General features: G+C 42.8%; 1 protein-coding gene and 1 long non-coding RNA gene across 4 annotated transcripts in view; one reads left to right on the plus strand and one right to left on the minus strand.

Annotated features, from left to right (window-relative positions):
• The window catches only part of ADAMTS6 (ADAM metallopeptidase with thrombospondin type 1 motif 6), a 149332-nt gene extending 140574 nt beyond the window's left edge, over positions 1-8758 (minus strand). Inside the window, exons 1-3 of one of the 3 annotated variants that reach the window (XM_061342659.1) lie at positions 8740-8758; positions 4176-4590; positions 3146-3510 (exon numbers count right to left, since the gene is read on the minus strand). In XM_061342659.1, coding sequence (XP_061198643.1) covers positions 3146-3510; positions 4176-4272 — 462 coding nt within the window. In that variant the 5' untranslated portion in view covers positions 4273-4590; positions 8740-8758. Of the gene's footprint in view, positions 1-3145; positions 3511-4175; positions 4591-8069; positions 8468-8739 lie in introns of those variants that run through there. The other 2 variants (XM_061342657.1, XM_061342658.1) reach the window with 2 other exon arrangements.
• Positions 8759-10539: 1781 nt separating this feature from the next.
• LOC133206563 (uncharacterized) lies at positions 10540-19189 on the plus strand. Its single transcript, XR_009723807.1, has 2 exons — positions 10540-11007; positions 18792-19189. It is a non-coding gene; the product is annotated as an uncharacterized LOC133206563 (long non-coding RNA).
• The last annotated feature ends 717 nt before the right edge of the window (positions 19190-19906 follow it).

Genomic DNA, 19906 nt, shown 5'->3' on the forward strand with positions numbered 1-19906 from the left:
CAAATGTGAAATCTTCCAGTAAAATAATTCCTCCTTTAACCAAGTAAGGTCATGCTTTTAGCCACATCCTACTTCTTGTGCTTTATCGTTTCTGTTTGGATAGACATCTGTGCTACCCACCATGAATGTTATTTAGTGTACAGAATTTCACATGCCATTTAAATATCTAGCTTTTTCCATTACCCTTGGAATCACAGTAACCTCAAAATGTGATTTAACTTCTCATACACCTTCCTAGTAACCATTGTTTTCTGCACATTTTAAACTGTTTCCCACTACTAGCTGTCACTATTAGCTCAAAATGAGAATGGCCACTACTGCAGAAAACTTGTTTAAGCACTCACTTAAGAGCTTTGACACTAGGCAGAGGACAGAGGTGGGTCAGAATGCAAAAAAGTTTGATTTCTGGTCAATTCCACTACTATGAGCTCCAAAGCTTTGCTTCTTTAAGACTTGGTATCCTCAGAATTAGACAACCTTCTCTCCCTTGAGATGAAGCTCTCTCTTCAGCCAGTCTAATACCATTTCTTCTCTCCTTTCCTTCAGGATGACATACTCAGCTTCAGCAATGCCTCAGGCTTGCTGCTTTGCACCCAACATGCAAAGGCCCCAAAATGCTGCTCATTGCAGGCTCTTTCATGAGAAGGCTAAACCTGCAATCCATCCACAAATGTAACATACACTAAATACAAGTTTAGAAGCCAGCAAGCCTGCCGGACAAGACCTTCAATTTCCTCACATGACTGCTCACTGGATTATAGAGCTTTCCTCAGAACTTCAGACAATTTATAGCACAATCAGGGCCCCGCAGATGGAAATTGCTGGAATGAAACTTCAGTAAGTAGCAGCCTGTAATTCTGGGGCACTTGGTAATGAGAAATATAGAGGGAGAGGCTGAAGCAGAAAACAAAGACAGTGAAGTGAAATGACTGCTCATCACTTTAATTATAACTCTACTGACAGAAAGCCCTCCTTGCACTAGAACTCACCTCAGATACAAGTATTCTTCAAAGTCATACTATTTACATTAATTAGAACATGGTCTCACCTGACCACCCTGAATACCTAAACAGAGATAACACAAAACATTGACTGTGGGGAAGAAATCTGACGCATTTGGCAATCCTGAAGTCTAACAAGACAACAGGAATGGAATGCTTAAATTGTGCTTGTGAGCAACACTCACTCACTGTTAAACATTCCTCCATGTTTTAAACTTAAAATTGCTTGCTTTGAGACAGATGTCATTCAAGGACTATACAGAATGAGACTGGCAGTTTCTTGCAGACCAATAATCAGTCTGGGAAATACAACAAATGCCTGAAGTATGACATATTCTGAACTATCACCAATTCTAAAACAAGTAATATTGTCTCCAATATTTACTGCTAATTGTTTTATTAAACATGTTCTAACCTGCAGCTCTATAACAAGATATTTCTCAGTGGGAATCATTGTTTTAAAATAACAGTAATGGATTTATCTGAATGGAGCGGTAACTCCCATACTCAGTTACCTAGAAGGCCCTGACAACACTGGGTGACAGAGGTGTTTCTATACAGTAGGGGATGACAGTGAGTCAAGCCTACCATTGCACCCCTCTGCAGGTGTTCTTGGCTCACTCCCCAGCCAGTGTCAGAGAGGAACTGAAAGGGAAGCAAGAAGGCAGGTGCATGACTTCAGGCTACAAGGGAGCCAACCACTCTGCCTCAGCAGGCAGAAACTCTGGAGATTAAAAGATGCTGCATGCATCTATGTAAGAAGCAAGTCCTGAAAGCAAGGATTTGGTCTCCATAGTGCATTTAGCTGCAATAAGCCCCAAAGCAAAATGACTGAATCTATTACTTTAAGAGCTTAAATAACTGTGACAACAAGAGTTATATGTGAACTGCAAAACCAAAGTGAAATTGCACTGATTTTAGACCTGCGTATCTGCATTAACTAAACTCTCATACCACACTTAGTGTAATATCATTTTAACTACATTTCTCAGAAAGCGTTCACTTAACCCTGGAAATCCCCATTAAATCCTTTTTCCTCAAGAGTACTCCAAATGCTAACCTGGACTGAATCAGGGATACCACAAATAGCTGGATGTAACACTACCTACCTACGTTTGAAGCAGCTGGCTTTTATTTGTAAATAACATAACAAGATACACTACCCAACAGCATTTCCAAGGATAAACAGGAATTAGCACAGCAAGTCTATGAAATCTTTATTTTTTTCCTTAGCAATTACTTAGATCTGCCTATTCCTAATGAAAGGATTGACCAGTGCTCTACTATAATTAAAACAAAATGAATAACTGTCATACATACATTCATTTTTACTAGAGAAATTACTGGCTCTTGATTTAGTATTTCTTAGTCATGTTCTTCTATTTTAGTATTTTGTTACCCAATAGTCTGGTTTAAAAGTTTTTTGCATTTGATTTCTAATTTATGTTGGGAATAAAAGCAGCTTTACTCCCTGCAAGACCCCATGATCAAGAGATGAACAGTAAAACAAGAATGAAAGAGATGAGAATTTCTAGTCCTAGTTTTAAATACAACTGTTTACAATTTGTAAACAAAGTATTTCTAAAGAAGGTAAATAATTACTTTCCGATGCTGGTACTTGCAAAGTACCTACTTTGTTCTTTACTCCCTGAATTTATAGCAATGACAATTTCCACCGCAAGCAATCTCTCTACTCTGTTATTTACTTTAGGTTTCCAAATCCAGATTCTCAAAGACAACAAGCTGGTGTTTAGTTCAGTCGATGTCTTTGCAGAGAGATTTGGCATCCTAAAGGATCCACTATTTCCTCCTTCCCATCCTTTGATCTTGCAACACTTTTATAACCTGTAAGGATCCCAGCACAAGGCCTTACCTCACAGCCCTAGTGCAGACACTGTAAACACTGAAAACATTGCCTGTTAAAGGCCTACAGAACTGGGTCTTAGTACTTAAAATTAAGCTTGAAAAACTGATGGCTACTTTTCCCCAGGACCCAGGTAAGGTTTTAGAGGATTTCTGCATCCTTCTGTCTGTCTGCTTCTTGCAGTGACTCGGAAAACTGAAAGATATGCCAATTAAGTTGTTCTTCTGTAACTTGAAAGGGACAAACACGCTGTTATATAGAACATCTAATGTGCACTTACCAGACCATTGCAGTTGCTTAAGGCCACTTTAGTTGTACTGTGTTGGTCTTGCAAATATCCTGTGTAGTAACAGTGGTCTAAAAAATCATGCTTCCATTGCGGTCCATCTTTCCCCCAGTATTCTACTGTAAAATGTCTGGACACCAAATCTGTGTTGAGAGTCAGGTTTAAATGAAAGTGCTTCCCATAGGCAGAAAGTTTAAAAAATAATTTAGATGCTGCCAGTTCTTGGTCATAAGGGTCTGTACTCCTCCTCCTTCTTGAGGGTTTATCATTTTTCACAGTAAAGCTGAGGAAGGCTCCATTCTGATCAACCCTTATTGGGACTGTTAGTTGGTAATGTTCAAGGTAAGACAGGAATTCCTCTTTGTAATCACAAGGTAAGACAGTCCAAGGAGTGGGCATAGAAGAGAAGAAAATATAACAGTGGTATCAAAAGCATAAACCATACTTGGTTAAATCTTATCATCCTCATGAGTAAAAGTGATTTTTGTCATTCTTTTAAATGCAAGATGCAGCATTTTACTAAATAAAATATTATTTTTTTTTAAGTCAAGAAAATGTGTTCCGTTTCCTATTTATTTGATATCACTGGAAATACACGAGTTCTTAACTAAGTATCTTTTCCTATTTACCCAAAATACATAAATATCTGGGGCTAAATTCTAACCTAAAAACATGTAAAAACACTTAAACAGCCCTTCATTTTATTAAAAAATTACAAATGCTAATGGATCAGTGTAAGACTAGATCCTTACTTAATACTTTAAAAATATGGCAAGTCTCCAAACTACTATCAAGGACAACATTTTACTGGATTTAATTTGCAAAGCTTTCCTACAGTTAAAAGTAGAGAGAAATTAAAATTAAAGATTTAATCAGATTTGCTGCATATAAAATTCCATGAGAATTCCAAACCTAAGAGCAGAGCCCATATGATCTCATGAATTATATAAACATGGCTTAGAAAATACTACCCACATGCAATGCAAAAATAGATGCTTCTTATCAACTAGAGGTTGAACCCTACCTTGAGAACTGTATGAAAGCTTGTTGTCACTGTGAAATTCCGATGAAACCATGACTAGGCTCAAAATCGATGTCCACGTCTTCCAAAAGATTTCCATAATTTAGAAAAAAAAAAAAAAAAACAACCAAAAAACAGAAAGCACCTTTTTTATTTTTTTTTTTTTTTCTCTTCAGGGAGCTACCCACGTGCTACAGAGTTAACTCCACTCCAGAATCGCACCATAACAGGTCAGGTATATTTATTTTATATTACTTCAAATTAACTATTGGATATTCCACCTTTTGACAGGTATCCTTTTCCAACAACCTGTACTTTCTTCTATATCTGCAGTCATTTTCTCAATTCAGAATAAGTACTTGTAAGATTTCTTAAGATATTAGACTGGACAGTTATTGAGCTTGTTCCATTTCCTTTCCTGAAGAAAAAAAAAAAAAAAAAAAAAGGAAAGGAAAGGAAGAAAGAAAGAAAGAAAATTACTCAAATAAGTTAAGGCAAATTCTTTTTACTAAAGCAGATCTATATTACGAAACACTAAGCCATTACAGTGAACAGGCAAGGCACTATTTTTAAACAATATTCAACCATTATTACTCGTCGTCCAAGGTCAAAATCTTACAAAAATTATGAATTACCATTAACCTTGAGCAGCAGAGCTACACAGCTTAAGGTGCACACATTGACTTTATACTAAATAGGCATAAAGATACATAAAATTAAGGTTTCTTGTTGCTGAAATGCTGTGTTCAGACTTGTTCCAGGTATAATCAATGCTGTGCACTCATTGATTTCAGCGGTGAATAACTATACCATATATACTGGTTGACAAAGGACGAACCTGGGAAAGAATCCAGAGTACAGTTATCTGATCTTTCTGCAGCATGTATTTTGTTGTTACTTGGGCCTGGGTTCTGCTTATGCAGGCAGAATTCTTATTCACTTAAATGGAAATGCTGCACATTCTAATACCAAAGATCACATTTCAGTATCTGAAGCTATCCATCACACACATTCTAATTTTTCACGTATTTGCTGTCAAAAAAGTTTTGCGAATACCTTACAAACTTTGAAGAGACATAATCAACTCTATACTCTTCAGCTACATTAGTACACTAAATAACATACCTTACTCCTAATTTGCAAATGTCCACTTTCAAATTCCCATCACTGAATCTTGCTTTACCCCATCTGCTAATGAGCTGCTTTCTTCTCCTTGCATGGGTAGTTATAATCTGATACAAGCACCTCTCTACACTTCTTGATACACAGCTCAATGTATTGGGTTTACCTCACTCTGTACAACCCAGTTTCCAGATGTCTAAATACTTCTTCAGTTATTTTCTGAACCCTTTCCAATTCATTAGCATCAATTTCCATGCACAGACACCAGAACTGGACACTGCAGACCAGTAATGACTGGTTACTGTCATATATAGAAGTAACATTGTCTCATAGCTTTTACTTCACCGAAAAAAATTGTAACACAGAGTTCATGTTCTGCCTAAAAGGCTGATAATAAGTTATTCTAACATTAGATCTCCCAAAACAGTAGTACCTAAAGAGCCAGGTAGCTCAGAATACCAGACGTGAATTACAGTGTCCATTATTCCGACACCCAATGCCCACATGGTGGGTGTTGGTCAACAGTGTCGAACAGTCACCCTCCGTCTACTGTTGTTGCAGGTGTCTGTCTGAAATGGTGTCCCGCACTCCAAGCTTCTCACAAGAAAAAACTCCTTTAATTTTGGGCTTGCTGGAAACTTTAACAAAGTTTTTAACCTCCTTTCCAAAAGTATTATAGCCAACTTGAGCAGTGATACAGGCAGACTACACATAGCTACACTAATGCTCTGAATCAAGGAGCAGTCACAGACATGAAGAATGAAACACTCAGGTAACTCCAGAAACAGTACTTCTAGTATGAAGTTTGAGGTAAGCACATATTCAGTATTCCACTTCTAATTGTTGACAAAATGGCACACTCAGTCATCATCAAGGTTACAGTAAGAAGCATTTCCTCCATCTCATCTCTGAACTACACATTCACTCACCTGGCAGGGCAGGTGTGGCTCCATGTCCTGAACCATCACCTAAAACCGCAGATGCTGCCTAACCATAAATCACAAGGAACAAAGAAGTATGTTTTTTGGAATCTACGGTGCTGATTACAAAGCTGTGTGGCACTGCCATTTCTGTGGAGGCAGTGACAAGACTGGCAGTCCTGTCACCAGTGCCAGGAACTTCCTACCCATTCAAACTCAGCGAGTAGAAAAAGGGGCATAAACATATACCAGGAAACTCTGGGGCAGAGAGTGGACTATGGGGAGGCGTCTTCCCAAACTGCTCAGATCAAGTCACCTTTGGGTTGCATGGGGAGCTTCCATCCACCCAAAGGCACCTTTGGGCCACTAAAGCATCTCTTAAACTGAAATAGCTCAAGTTTTAGGACAGGCAAGCTATCAGGAGACCATGATCCCAAGAGCATCCCCACACGTGCCTAGAGTGCCACACACCCGTAGGGTCTGCCATGGCTCCGAGGTCTCCACAACCGGGTCGCTCACCACAGAACCGTCAGGCTCCAGCGCGCTTCGCGGCGGCGGCAGCAGCGGCAGCAGCACCGAGGTCTCCCGGTCGCAGGCGAAGTGCCGAAATAACGCGACACCACCGCGCCGGATCGTAGAAACCAACGGGGGGTGACGCTTCGAGGCGGAATAGAAGGGTCGAACCCAGCGGCGAGCGGTAAATAGCCCCGCTCCCAGCGGGCGAAGGGCGGGGAGGTCACCACGCCTCCACCTCCCGTTTTCACCGCCGTCGCGGTGAGGTGCCCGCCGCCTTCCTGCCCTCTCCAGCCCGGGCGGGCGGCGGGGAGCGCCGCGGTGAGGGGAGGCGCGGCCAGGGCCGGCCGTCCCGCCGCGCCGGCAGTACGAGTGGTTGCTACGGAAATGATGAGGGAGGGCGGGAGGGGACGGGGCGGGGGGCGGGCGGCGGGCGGCATCAATCACACAAATTCAATTACAGGTATCGGGGCTGTCCCTGAAAAGAGGCGCAGGGCTTCAAAGGCCGTGGATTAGCCGTGCCCCCGGGAGTTCCCTAGGCGAAAACAGCGGTGCGTAGACCGCGCCGTGAACAGCTCGGTGAGAAGAGACGGGGGCCGGGGGGCGGCGCGGAGGGGGACACGTACAAAGGGGACGGACAGATCCTGCCTCCCCGGGAATGAACCAGAAACCTAGGCGTGAGGAACAGAACTGCCGCTGTGCGAGCCCCCGGGGAAGGTCTTGTCCGGCAGAGGGGCCGGCCGGCTGGCCCCCGGGGCGATGGGGTCGCGAACGGCACACCCCGCCCCACTGACTCCCGCGGTCGAGGAGTGAAGAGGGTATGCAAAGAAAGCACACACACACACCCCACACCCCCCCCCCCCCAAAAAAAGTCGACAAACTGGAAAAATACACGGCTACACACACAGCCCAACACGTATACAGATTCGTACTACACGCGTCTGCACGCACAGAAAGTAAAAAAAAAAAATAAAAAAAACAAACTAGTATTAAGTTGGAGGTCACCAGACACATTATTCCTCAAAGAAAATCCAGAAGGAAAAAAAAAGAAAAATCCCTCCTCCCTAGGGAGGCTGAAGGGAAGAGTCTGGTTGCTGCGGTGGAGTTGATCCTAAAGTTAACTTTCAGCAGCCCATTTCCAGACAGCAGCGCTGAATCTATTTGGATAAAACGCGTGTGACCCAGACACTTGGCGTTTGGCCCAAACGCGTTGCACCGGCAGCCCAAATAAAAACAAGAGTCTGACGCTCCCTCCCTCCCTCCTCTCTCTTGTACAACAATGAAAGAAAATCTCGAAGACAAAACCCGCACACACATCGCCACGGAGCGAAAGCCCACTTACCTCCTCCCACCAGACAAAGTCCCTATGAGCCCCGGACCGCGGAGCAGACAGGCACACACCGACAAACGCGCCTCCGCGGGGTTGGAAGTCTGGCAAATCCTAAGCGGCTCGAAGTAAATCAAAACCACACGCTCCCATCTTCCTGACGAGCCCGGCGAGAGTCCGGCATCCCCGCCGGCACCCGGCTGCCCCCCCCCCCCCCCACCGCGCCCCGGCACGGAACGTGCACTTGTCTGACCACTGCAGCGGACGGCGGGACCGAGCGCGGAGACACCCGAGTAGCGGCGGCGAGTCGACCTCAGGGCTTGGGGGCTCCTCTGGGATTCATCTGTTGCTTGGTTTTCGGTTGGGGTCCCCCCGTCCGCCCCCTCTACCAACAGCTCAGTATCAAAAGTGTGTAAAAAAAATTTTTATATATATATATATATATATATATATATATATATACAAAAGTTGCACTGAGACCGTTCTCCATAAATCACTGCTCGTTACGGGTGAAAATCCTTGCACCCGCTTCGCCCATCCTCAAAGACTTCTCTCTGAAATTACTGCAAATGCACCTCACCTAATACTATATAAACCTCCCCCCACTCCCTAAAGCCCTGCACACACCATCGCAGGACACAAGAAAAGCAAAAAGTTTCATTGAATATCGTGAAATCTTCCTTACCGTTTTCATCTTCAATTTCTGATATAAAGTAAGTTTCAAACAATAGGGATTGCACAGGACGGTTCCCGTATTCCTCTCTGCTTTTCCCCCTCTGTGCAAGCAACCATCAGGGCTCTATTCTCCAATTGAGTAAGATTCTCTAGCCTTCCTTCCTAAAAGGGCTTTTTAGAAAACGGGCTGGCTTGGCAGGAGGAAGGATGCCATCAATTCACCCAACCTATCACCCTGCACATTTTGTCTTTCCAACAAAAAAAAAGGGGGGGGGTAAGAAAGGAAGGAAAACAGGCTTATATTGGGGTGGGGGTGGGTGCCCTCCTCTTGAGCAGCCTCCTCTGTGCAAAATACCATGTGAATATCATCTGAGTTTCGGGGGGAGAGGGGGGAGCGGGAGACAGAGCGGGGAGGGGGGAGAATGGGGTGGGTAGAGGAGGAGAGAGGAGGCAGACAGAGCAGGGAGGGCTCAGGAAAGTTTGGTTGAAGTAGCCTCAGACCTCCTCCAGCTGCGGCCGCCAGCCAAGCCAAGCGCGGCAGCAGCGGGGAGCTTGGCAGCCTCGCCCGGGGGACGGCGCGGAGAAAGCTGACGTCAGCCGCAGATGAGCCCCGGGACGGCGGCACAGCCGCTGCGCATGCGCGCCATGTCACGTGGCGGCGGGGGTGGGGGGCAGGGGTACAGTCGGGGTAACAAAAACCGGCCGGGGGTGGGAGGTGGGGAGTGGGATAACGTCTTCGGTGCGAACGCTTTGCCCGGTGCTGCTGGCGTGGAGCCCAGCCTGGTCGTGGGGAGGTGGCGGGCGGCCGTGCCGCCTCAGCAGCCTCACTGTGCAGGCGGCTGCTAGCGGGCGGCGGGCCCCGGGCTGTCCCTCCGCTCCCGTACCGGTGCCCCTTCCCTCCCCGCTGGCAGGTCGCTTCTCGCTCCCCGTAACGGGCCTTGATTAAAGAAGTAACGCCGCTTCAGCTGAGGGGCGGTGGGGGTCGCTGCTTGTCATCCGATCCCGGACCGGGTCGGATTGTGCCCGCGCAAGGCGCTTTTGCTTTGCTTTGGGGCGGGGCGGGGTGCGGGCGGGCAGGGGTCTGGGCAGCAGGAGGACGGTGGGCAGGGGGGCATGGCCGCGGGACCGCATCTGCTCCGCGGAGCCAGCGGCGGCGGAGGATGGTAACTCGAGACCTGCCTTCCTGCCCGCCAAGTTAATTTCTATAGCCAAAAAAAAAAGGAAAAAATAAAAAAAAAGATCCTTCCTAAATCTAGATTCTAAGGTTTCAAGATGCTGCTAACATTATTTCCCAAATGGTGCGGGTGCGCGCTCCCATCCCGAGCCGGAGGTAGTAGGTGTAATTCTTCTGGTGAATCCACAACAGCTGGCTGGGCTGTGGAATGATTCGCCGGGAAAGGCACGGCTACCAGGGGACTCCTTCGAGGGTCGAAAGAACAGGACCGGCCCGCAGGATCAGCCGTGAGGCTGCCTTATGAACGAGGATAGTGAGTAATCCTCGGTGCTGACCCTGGTCACTCCGGGACGGCTGTGTGCCCTGCGAAATGGGCAAGGCAGAGCTGTGCTTGGAACTCCACACTTCAAATAAACTCCGCATACCCACCTTTGAACGTGAAGCACTGCGGGGTTACACTCTGCACAGAAGCATGTGAAATCTCCGTTAACAGCAGCGTTAGCAAAGGAAGCGCATACCCCTAAAAGGTACTCGTAGTTCTCATCGTTCACATGGAACTCCGCACTAAATACAGTAGATACTGATTTGTGAGACAAATTGTTAACAATCCTTGGGCAAATTAGTGTTGCAGAGTAGTAGCGGAGTGTACTAGCGCACGGAAAAGCGGAGCTGTGAAAGCAGTGCTCCCTCGGAACAGGGGCATTCAGAGAGAAAAACGCCCTGATGCGGGAGGTGCGCCGCCAGCCTGCGCCCCGCGGGTTAATTGCTCATACCGAGGGCGCCATCCTGCGTCGGACCTTCCTTTTCCTCTCCTACCTGCCTAGGCAGCTGCTGCTGTGATGGGTACGGCTGGGTAATTGAAACAGGTATCTCTGACGTTGAAATGGGTATTTTTTGTTAATATTTCAAAGTTCATGTTTCTTCAGCAAATTGATACATAAAATGATCACTTGGATAAATCACGCTCACCTCGGAAGCCCTGCAGCAGGATGCAGCTAGGTGTACCTTAGCCACATGACCTGTCTCCACTGACAGGCATACTGACAGGTTCTGCTCAACCTTCTCTGCAGATGGAGCCGTACACATGGAGAACAGGGAGAGTCTGTTCTTTTGAAAGGACAGATTCTGAAGAGAGTTTTTTACCCATTCTTCATTAGAACCAAAAATAACCTTTTGAACAGACAGACATGTATCACGGCCAATTGCCTCATGCTTATGGTATCCTCATGGGATCTGGGAGACCTGCTTTCAAATCATACCCTTCCCAAATCAGACTCGGGAATGCTCACGTCGCTGTCTGACAGCTATGCTGAGAGGACTATTCTGGTGTGGAAGACTGGCCTCTCCGTGGCTGGAGCTGCTTCACTGTGTATAACTGATTAAATACTCATCAAGCTAAAAAGAAAGACAGCTTATCACTGTCTGGTTAGGGCCGTCACATGGGTTCAACTCTCCTGCTCTAAATCAAGCAAAGCAAAGCAAAGATATATGGACTCTGCAAAACCCAGCTGCTTGCTCAGACCAAGAAGTTATTTATCCCCTGTCCCAGACAACCACATTTTCTTGCCTACAGCCACTAGTGTATATATACCAGTCAAAACTGGTATATACCAGGAAAAGCTTTGGCTGCAGTAAAAAAATTCTGACCATCTGTGATTAGAACTTCTGACAGAATTCCCAGTACAGTCTGACTTACCTGTTTTGCTTTATTGCATAAAACAATTTTTCAGAGTGAAACCTTATTCAGATAAAAATAGTGATCTTATTTGATTATTTTATTTTTGTTTCATCAGCCCAAGTAGTATCTATATACAATTTTTTATGACCTCTGATCTTTTTTAGAAAAGAAACATGCATAGGAATTAGTATACAGATTGTTAGCATAAATTTTTCTTTGCTGCGAGTAGAAGGCTTTGTAGCAGGAACAGGAATTCTACTGTGAATTCTGGTAATATGTATAAAACATTTGGGCAAATGTGTCTCAGAAGCTCTGAACAGGATTACACATTTGTTGAGCACAGAATATATTACCCAATGTCTTGTTAGACTTTGCTGGCCATGGAAGTAGTTAGCTACAGCGCTCTTGACTTTAGGCCTTTGAAACCTTTAGTATGTCAGTCAGCAACTGATAAGATTGGCAAGCATGCTTTTTTATTTAAATTAATATTTATATTAAATTTCAGTTTAACATTGCTAGGTATATCAGAGGTATTTGGAGTAGTACCCAGAATCTTGCTTTTGGGTGGAATAAATATAAAAACCTACAAGTCTTTGGTGACCAGTGCATTTATGTAAGATGAGGGTGTTGTTACTTGTATGTTTGGATGGACATGCTTGAAAGTGCGGGGCTTTTTTTCCAAGGTGTCACTGAAGACCGAAGGATAATAACCTATCATCTTTAGAAATATACTAGCAGTGTTTGGGGAGATAATAACCATTAAAAATATATATCTAATGGTTTAAATTACATAAATATACTTGCTAGAATACTTCAGTTGACCATATAGTTGAAAAAATAATAATAATACAATATAACCTTGCATTTATCTATGCTATAGGTTCAGTGCTTTATCTGTGCATATAGAGAGAAAAATTCCTGATGTGCATATGGGCTTCATTTTTAGTCCTCCAAACTAAAAGATTCTAGTGGTGCTTGAATGTAGTAGTGCTGTTGAGATGCAGTATCTGAATCACTGACATTTCCTTACAGATATCCTGAATTCGGATGGCTTCTAAATCTCATCTTCCCTACAGGGAGAGATCTAAAAACATTTCTAGAAATTACCCTGAGCCACATATGCAGCCTAATACCAACTACTTGCTGTCAGGAGTAGAATCTATTGTGCCTGGCGCATTGTATTTCAGAGAAAGAATGCATATGAAGGTGTACTTTCAATTGGAAAAGGCACCCCTTTTGAGCTGTCATTGATGGCCATCTACAACAAAGCTCACAGCTATGCATTTAGCTTCAAGTATGGCTTTGAGGCTACTTCTGCCCAGCAATGCAGGTGTTGCCAAGAATGCCTTCATTTAAATATGAAGAACCTTAGCCAAGTCAGGATGGTAGACCATCCTTTCCTAGGATGCTCACTGTTAACCAGCTGTGTGTGTTATGCTGATGCAGGGCTTATTGTCACCCAAGCCTCGTTGTTTCTGCAATACCCTGTGAACCTGCCCAACCCAATTATTTTAGTATAAGATTTGGAAATAAAACTGGAAAACTTCGTGTAAGCTTGGCCCAACATATCCTGGCCAGATTCCTTCCTGGTGCAATGCAGATGAGGCAGTGCAGAGAGATCAGAGAATGTGAATGTGGTGAGAATAACACTGAAAACATGGTAGGGGGTGAAATTAAATATCTCTCTAGTAAACCTGAAATGAGGAATCTTAGACTACTCAAGATGATTAGGGGACCCCTATAGCAGAACGGATATTGGTCTCAAATTTTGCAGGCAAATAAGATGGAACTGATCCTATCGTCATTAATAGAAGGCATAGTAAAAACAATACAGTTCCATACAAGAATAGGAATAGTAGTAAGCAGTAAAAAAGAGATAACTCAGGTGAGGGAGTTGTTTTATTTCAAGGGCAGAATATTTTTTCCTGCTTTGTCTGTTTCCAGCTTTCCAAGTCGAGAGGTAGATACCAAGAAAGAAGATTAGGTCAGTAAGCATAACAGTTTGTTTAAAGGGAGCATTTTCCATTGTATGTATTATAGTTTTTCTGTGTGTTCTTGTTTTGTTGTTTTCCTATTTGAGAAGATAGTTGTTCATAAGACCTGAACAATCTGTAAAACTTGTGGAGAACAAAACAGAGACAAATTGTACCGTATGTGGAAAATGTGTATGGAAAATCTCTATGGAAAAAATTGGCAAATGGTATTCCTCAAAAGATTAGTGTACACAGAAACATATGAAAGCTATGCAGAAAATCTTAACAAATACAGAAGAATTCAGTTATTTTGATTTTAGAATGAAAAATCTGGAATTAAGTCACAAGAAGACTTGGCTATTGCCATGCAGAGCACTGCAGTGTTTTGCAGTCTGGCACTCAGCTCTAGGAATGGAGCTCCTAGGGCAGAATTAGGCACCTTGGTCTCAGGTGCCTGGGTGACTTGTTTAGTTTCTGAATTGAAGGAGAATTGCAGTTGTCGTACTGACGAGCATTACGGACTGTTCATTTGCATCTGCTCAGCTATGTGGTGATTCCCCTTTTCTTGGTATGCTGTATATAAAAGCATGAACACATACACTAATGTCAGAGATTGTAAAATTGGATCATGAAATGAGCACAGATTTATTTTGAATGGAAAGAATTGGACTTTCCATATTCCTGGACTGTATATCTGGAAAAGATTTATTAAAGACTCTAGAGCATACAGTGCATACTGGTTTGGACACAGATTACAACTTTGTGTAATTTAGATGGTTTTCTGGCATTCTTTCTACCACACTGTGTTGCAACAGCTTATAAATAGAACTGTAATAAAAGCTGTTAAGCCACTGGTTTGAAGAAGCATTGAGGGAAAGAAAAAAACCAAAACCAACAAAAAAAACCCAAACAAACCACAATGCTCACCTCTGCCCTGTGAAGTTTTGCCTATCCCTCCAAAGCGTAAAGGTTTATTGTGAATTGAAGTAAGCTGTTACGTGAATGTGGTTAGTACATACATACCTAATTGTTAATTTTCTTACAGGATTATCACAGCACTATGGCTCCTGGTGTAGAGAAGACAGTGTTCTGCTTTGAAGGGGCTTACAAGGCCCCTTTAAAAAGCCCAGTGTTTCCCTTTTCCACTTACTTAGGACTGTCTGGTTTTGCATGAAGATGTTTGTGCAGCAGTAAGAGCTCTGACCATCATACATGTCTCTCACCTGGAACTGGTTATACACCGGAGAGATGAAAGGGGAACTGCTGTGTCTACGTGCCCTATTCTTCACCCAGTTAACCCTAGTTACTCTCTTGTGGCATCCCTTGGAGAAAAAAATACAGGGCCAGATGAATCTTTTGGTATGACCCAGCAGCTGTTTTTATGTAAAGAGCAGTCTTCAACTTCTGTTCAAGTTGTAAGGGGCTTAACTTACAAGCACTTCCCACTTCACACTGATTTCCACTGTAACCCACTGGCAATCACAGGCATCCACGAAAGTCAACAGCTCTGCTGGATTTCACACTGAAGCAGATCAGGAGCATCCATATATCGCATTTAGGTGCTCTGCTGTGAGACTGTGCTCTGCTGGTCCCCTATGAAAGAAGAGAAATGAAAAGAAATCCCAAGAAAGAAATTACTGTTCGCCTAGTAATGACTGCAGCTATTTCTCAAAAGTGAGCCACTTAAAGCCCTCTGCCACTTACACAAAGCCTGGGAACAGGAGCAAATACCATGACATTTGAAATGAGAAAATGAACATGAGCCAGCAGTGTGCTCTTGCAGCCCAGAAAGCCAACCGTATCCTGGGCTGCATCAAAAGGAGCGTGACCAGCAGGTCGAAGGAGGTGATCCTGACCCTTTATTCTGCTCTCGTGAGACCTCACCTGGAGTACTGTGTGCAGTTCTGCTGTCCTCAACATAAAAAGGACATGGAACTGTTGGAACAAGTCCAGAGGAGGGCCACGAGGATGATCAGGGGACTGGAGCACCTCCTGTATGAAGATAGGCTGAGAAAGTTGGGGCTGTTGAGCCTGCAGAAGAGAAGGCTGCATGGAGACCTTGTAGCAGCCTTCCAGTATCTGAAGGGGGCCTACAGGGATGCTGGGGATGGACTCTTCATTAGGGACTGTAGTGACAGGACAAGGGGTAATGGGTTAGGAAATTCTTTCCTGTTAGGGTGGTGAGGCACTGGAATAGGTTGCCCAAGGAGGTTGTGAATGCTCCATCCCTGGCAGTGTTCAAGGCCAGGTTGGACGAGGCCTTGGGTAATATGGTTTAGAGCGAGGTGTCCCTGCCCATGGCAGGGGGGTTGGAACTTGATGATCTTAAGGTCTTTTCCAACCCTAACTATTCTATGATTCTATAACCTTTTCTCAGGACTTAATCCTATGAATCTTCTGTTATTCCACTAAATGTTCTTGAAACACATTCAGTATTGCATATATTTTTGTTTGTTATATTATAAGGATACCTTTAAAGTCTAAAGATAAAACTCAGATAAAAGACTTTAAATCAAAGACCAAAAGTCACAACACAGGAGCCATATAACAGCCTGCCAGTACCTAAAGGGGGCCTATAAGAAATCTGGAGAGGGGCTTTTTACAAGGACATGTAGTGATAGGAAAAGGGGAAATGGCCTTGAAGTGAAAGAAGGTAGATTCAGATTAGCTACTAGGAAGAAGTTCCTAACAGCTAATTCCTAATAGCTAATAGTAGAGGGGTTGGAACACAATGATCTTTAAGGTCCCTTCCAACCTAAACCATTCTATGAGTCTGTGAACATGAGTTTTCCAACATCAAAAACGTCTTTTTCACATTTTGCTGAAACTCAGCTGTGCATTAAAATCACAAACAACTTTTTGTTTCTAAGGAGTCAGAACATTGCATTTCTTAGTTATGGGCTTATATTCTGGCCACAATCTGTGAACTGAAATATGAACTGGGTTTAGCGTACTTCTGTTCCTGCTATAGCCATTAAGTAATTATTTGCATCAACATGCAAGTTATACTGGAAAAGGATAAGACTCAGTTTTTCTCAAAAACTTGCAGGATGCTTAATACTATGGTTCAACAGACTTGTGCAGTTTATGCTAGCAGTTTTTCATTCTGACATGAAATAACCGTAAAACCACCCAGGGATATGAAGGTGATGGTGTGTTGCTATTCGCAGATGTTTGAGGGCAACCTGTTCCTGTGTTTGTATTTATATGATGAGCCAAGATCAAAAGAGGCCTCATCCTTTGTGTCGTCATTGCTGGAAACTCTGTTATGATTCAAGCTGATTCTAGCAGCGATCTTCTGAACTTCTGAAAGTCTAGCTTCAAATAAATAACTTTAGTTTTCTGGTTGATTGGTTAGTTGGTTTGCTTGTTTGGTTGGCTTTTTAACCCACCCATTCCCACCATGCCTGAAACTCAGTTAGTGGTAATAACTTTTATATATAGTTTTTGTAAACTGTGTAATTAATAACATACCAAGAGATTTGTCAGCCAAAATAAAAGTATTCAAAGCAAGTGGAGTAACAGCTAAGAAAACTACATGCTTGCAGCAAATGCTGGACATTTTTTTTAGTTCATTGCATCCACAGTTCCAGCCATCTAGAAATCTACACAATTTCATCCACAGATTAGCAATAAATAAAGTCCTATGTAAATTATTGCATGAACAGAGCTGTCCCAGAACTGCCAGTCTGTGTAGTTTGGCTAACAGTAAGTACCTACAGCCATCTTAATTTAACAGTGTATTTACAAGGGCAGCCAGGTACACAAAGAGTACAAACACAGATGGACATATCCCACCTGAAAATATGTACCTACAGTGATTTTTTTCTGCTGTCTTTAAAAGAAGGACTTAAAAGGTTTGCTTGCCAGTTAATGCTCAACCTGAGGAGTCCAGAAGTTGAAAGTTTAGTTCTGCATTTTACCAGATATGGTTGGTATTTGCTAAGAGATCAAATGGGACTACAAAGGACCTAGTGTCATTAAACATTAATTACTTCATAATTTAAGGATCTGCATTGCTCATATAATGTAAATTTGTGTCACTTCAGACCTTCAGCTGGTAAAAAATTTAAATAAGGCTGATGTGCATTTTAGAAATTATAAAAATCAGGTATTTTACAGATACTTCCTCCACTGCAAGACTACTTATTCCCCTAGCATAGGCTTATAGCTCTTCTAAAGTATAATTAATATTATGCATCACCTGTGGGCATAGCCTGTCATTTCTGTTCAAAGTCTAAACATGGAACACTTTTATTTCTTATTTTCTAATAGCTGTCCCCAGGCCATTCTCTTTCTCTGTCCCCAGATAGAATGTCTGACTTTCAGAGGTGAGAAATGAATTGATTCTCTCTTGAATAGGCCTGGGGAGGGTGCAGGTGTAACCTTTGCTCTTGTTCTGCCCCAGATTCTCATCTTTGCACATGAATGGATACTCTTTTATTAGGGTCTTTCTTTTGGGGGATGAAACAAAATAACTGCAAAAGAATACCAGGGAGTTCATTTTGGTCACTATCTCTGCAAAGTTTCTTTCTGAGACTCCATGGAAAAAAAGAAATTCAGAAGTTTGAAATGCTGGATGCAAAACTTTCAGAATAGACAGGGCAACCCAGCATTCCTCGGGCTCTGTTCTGCAGTAAAACTACACACAAATCTCTGAACAGCAGCCAGAGATGGACCATAAAATACATTACTGTAATTCCTCTAAAGTCCAACTGTAGTTTTGAAGATAAAAAGTTTTATGCTTCTTTATTTAATCATTGCTCTCTAAGAAGGACAGAGACCAGGTGGGGTTTTTTTTGTTGTTGTTGTTTTGGTTGTTTGTTTCTTGTGGGTTCTTTTAATTTTATTTCTAGTTCAGAAATCTGGAGAATTTGATGAAATATGTTGTGCAGAAAAGAATTTTTTCACCCTGAGAACTGAACTCTGAGTGACAAAATACCCATATTTTCTATAAAGTATGATTAGACATTACGATACCATTTCTCAGAAAAAAACCAACCCTCGTTATGCTTGTCCTATTAAACCTGACAAATGTGCCTGGGTGAACACATTGCTGCCAAAGTGTGTTCTGCTCCTTGCTAATATCTAGGCCTTTAAGCATCTCAGAAATTTTTCTAGTTGTTTCACATATGTTTTTTACATGGAATACAGGAATGAATCTTGCATATCTCAATATGAAATAGCTGTTGGAAAAGATGATCATCACTACTTTTCCTGTTTTCTCAGTTATAAAGCACTGAAGTATGCAGTATTCACTTACTGAACTTTACAGTGTTATCATGTGAGACAATGGCACCATGATCAACAATAATGAATGCTGTGGTTTCTCCATCAACAACAAACTACCATCAGCATTGGGATCAACTATGTATCAGGGCTATCCTAATTCTGTCTCTGTCTCTGATCCTGTTGAGGGAGAACATGAGTTCTCCCCGTGATCACTGAGATGCACAATGAATATTAACAGTAAGTATGGTGCAGTATTAATGGTGTGTGCAATCCAGTGGTCATTACCTCTTAGCTTATTAAAGAGCTTCTCACAAGTGAGAAACAGTTTGCTGTAGATTAACTGGCAAGGTCACACCTGGGGCGCAGTGCCTTCATTGTACAATAAAAAATTCAAATGATTTTATTCAGGCCTGTTTATGTAGATCTGTATATATATTTGTTACATAAAACAGTATGTATGTATAAAAATATACATACGAGCATATACTGGTATTGAGAGGGTGGACAGGGCTACTATTTAAATTAATAATTTCTGTAAAACAATGCTTTGCTATAAGAAAACCGAAATTGATCCTGTCTTAATAGTTAGGAGTATTGCATTTAAACCCAGATCCTTAGCTTTTTCTCATCTTTGGTTCTGAATAGGCATTTTCTGAAACATTCAGATGATTTGATAGTACTAGAAGTATAAGCACTGTAGATTCACAGTTAAGAAGTTCTTATAGATGAGAATGGGGAAAAGACTTTACTGTTGCTGATTATCTGGTTGAGATTCAGCGTTTCAGACAGGTATACAGGCCCCCACAGCAAGTACTTCTGCTTTTGAGGCTGAATTAAAATGGTCTAGATCATAGAATCATAGAATGATTTGGGCTGGAAAGGAACTTTGGGATCATCTAGTTCCACACCCCCTGCCATGGGCAGGAACACCTCGCACTAGACCAGGCTGCTCAAAACAACATCCAACCTGGCCTTGAACACTGTCAGACACAACTTCTCTAGGCAACCTCTTCCAATGTCTCACCACCCACATGGTAAAGAACTTCTTCCTAATATCTAATCTAAATCTCCCCTATTTCATCTTAAATTCATTCCCCCTTGACCCATCCCTACATGCTCT

The sequence above is a fragment of the Neopsephotus bourkii genome, unplaced genomic scaffold (assembly GCF_033783945.1).
Source record: "Neopsephotus bourkii isolate Nb327-2 ecotype Australia unplaced genomic scaffold, CSIRO-AGI_Nbou_v1 NB_1810, whole genome shotgun sequence".
Lineage (NCBI taxonomy): Eukaryota > Metazoa > Chordata > Aves > Psittaciformes > Psittacidae > Neopsephotus > Neopsephotus bourkii.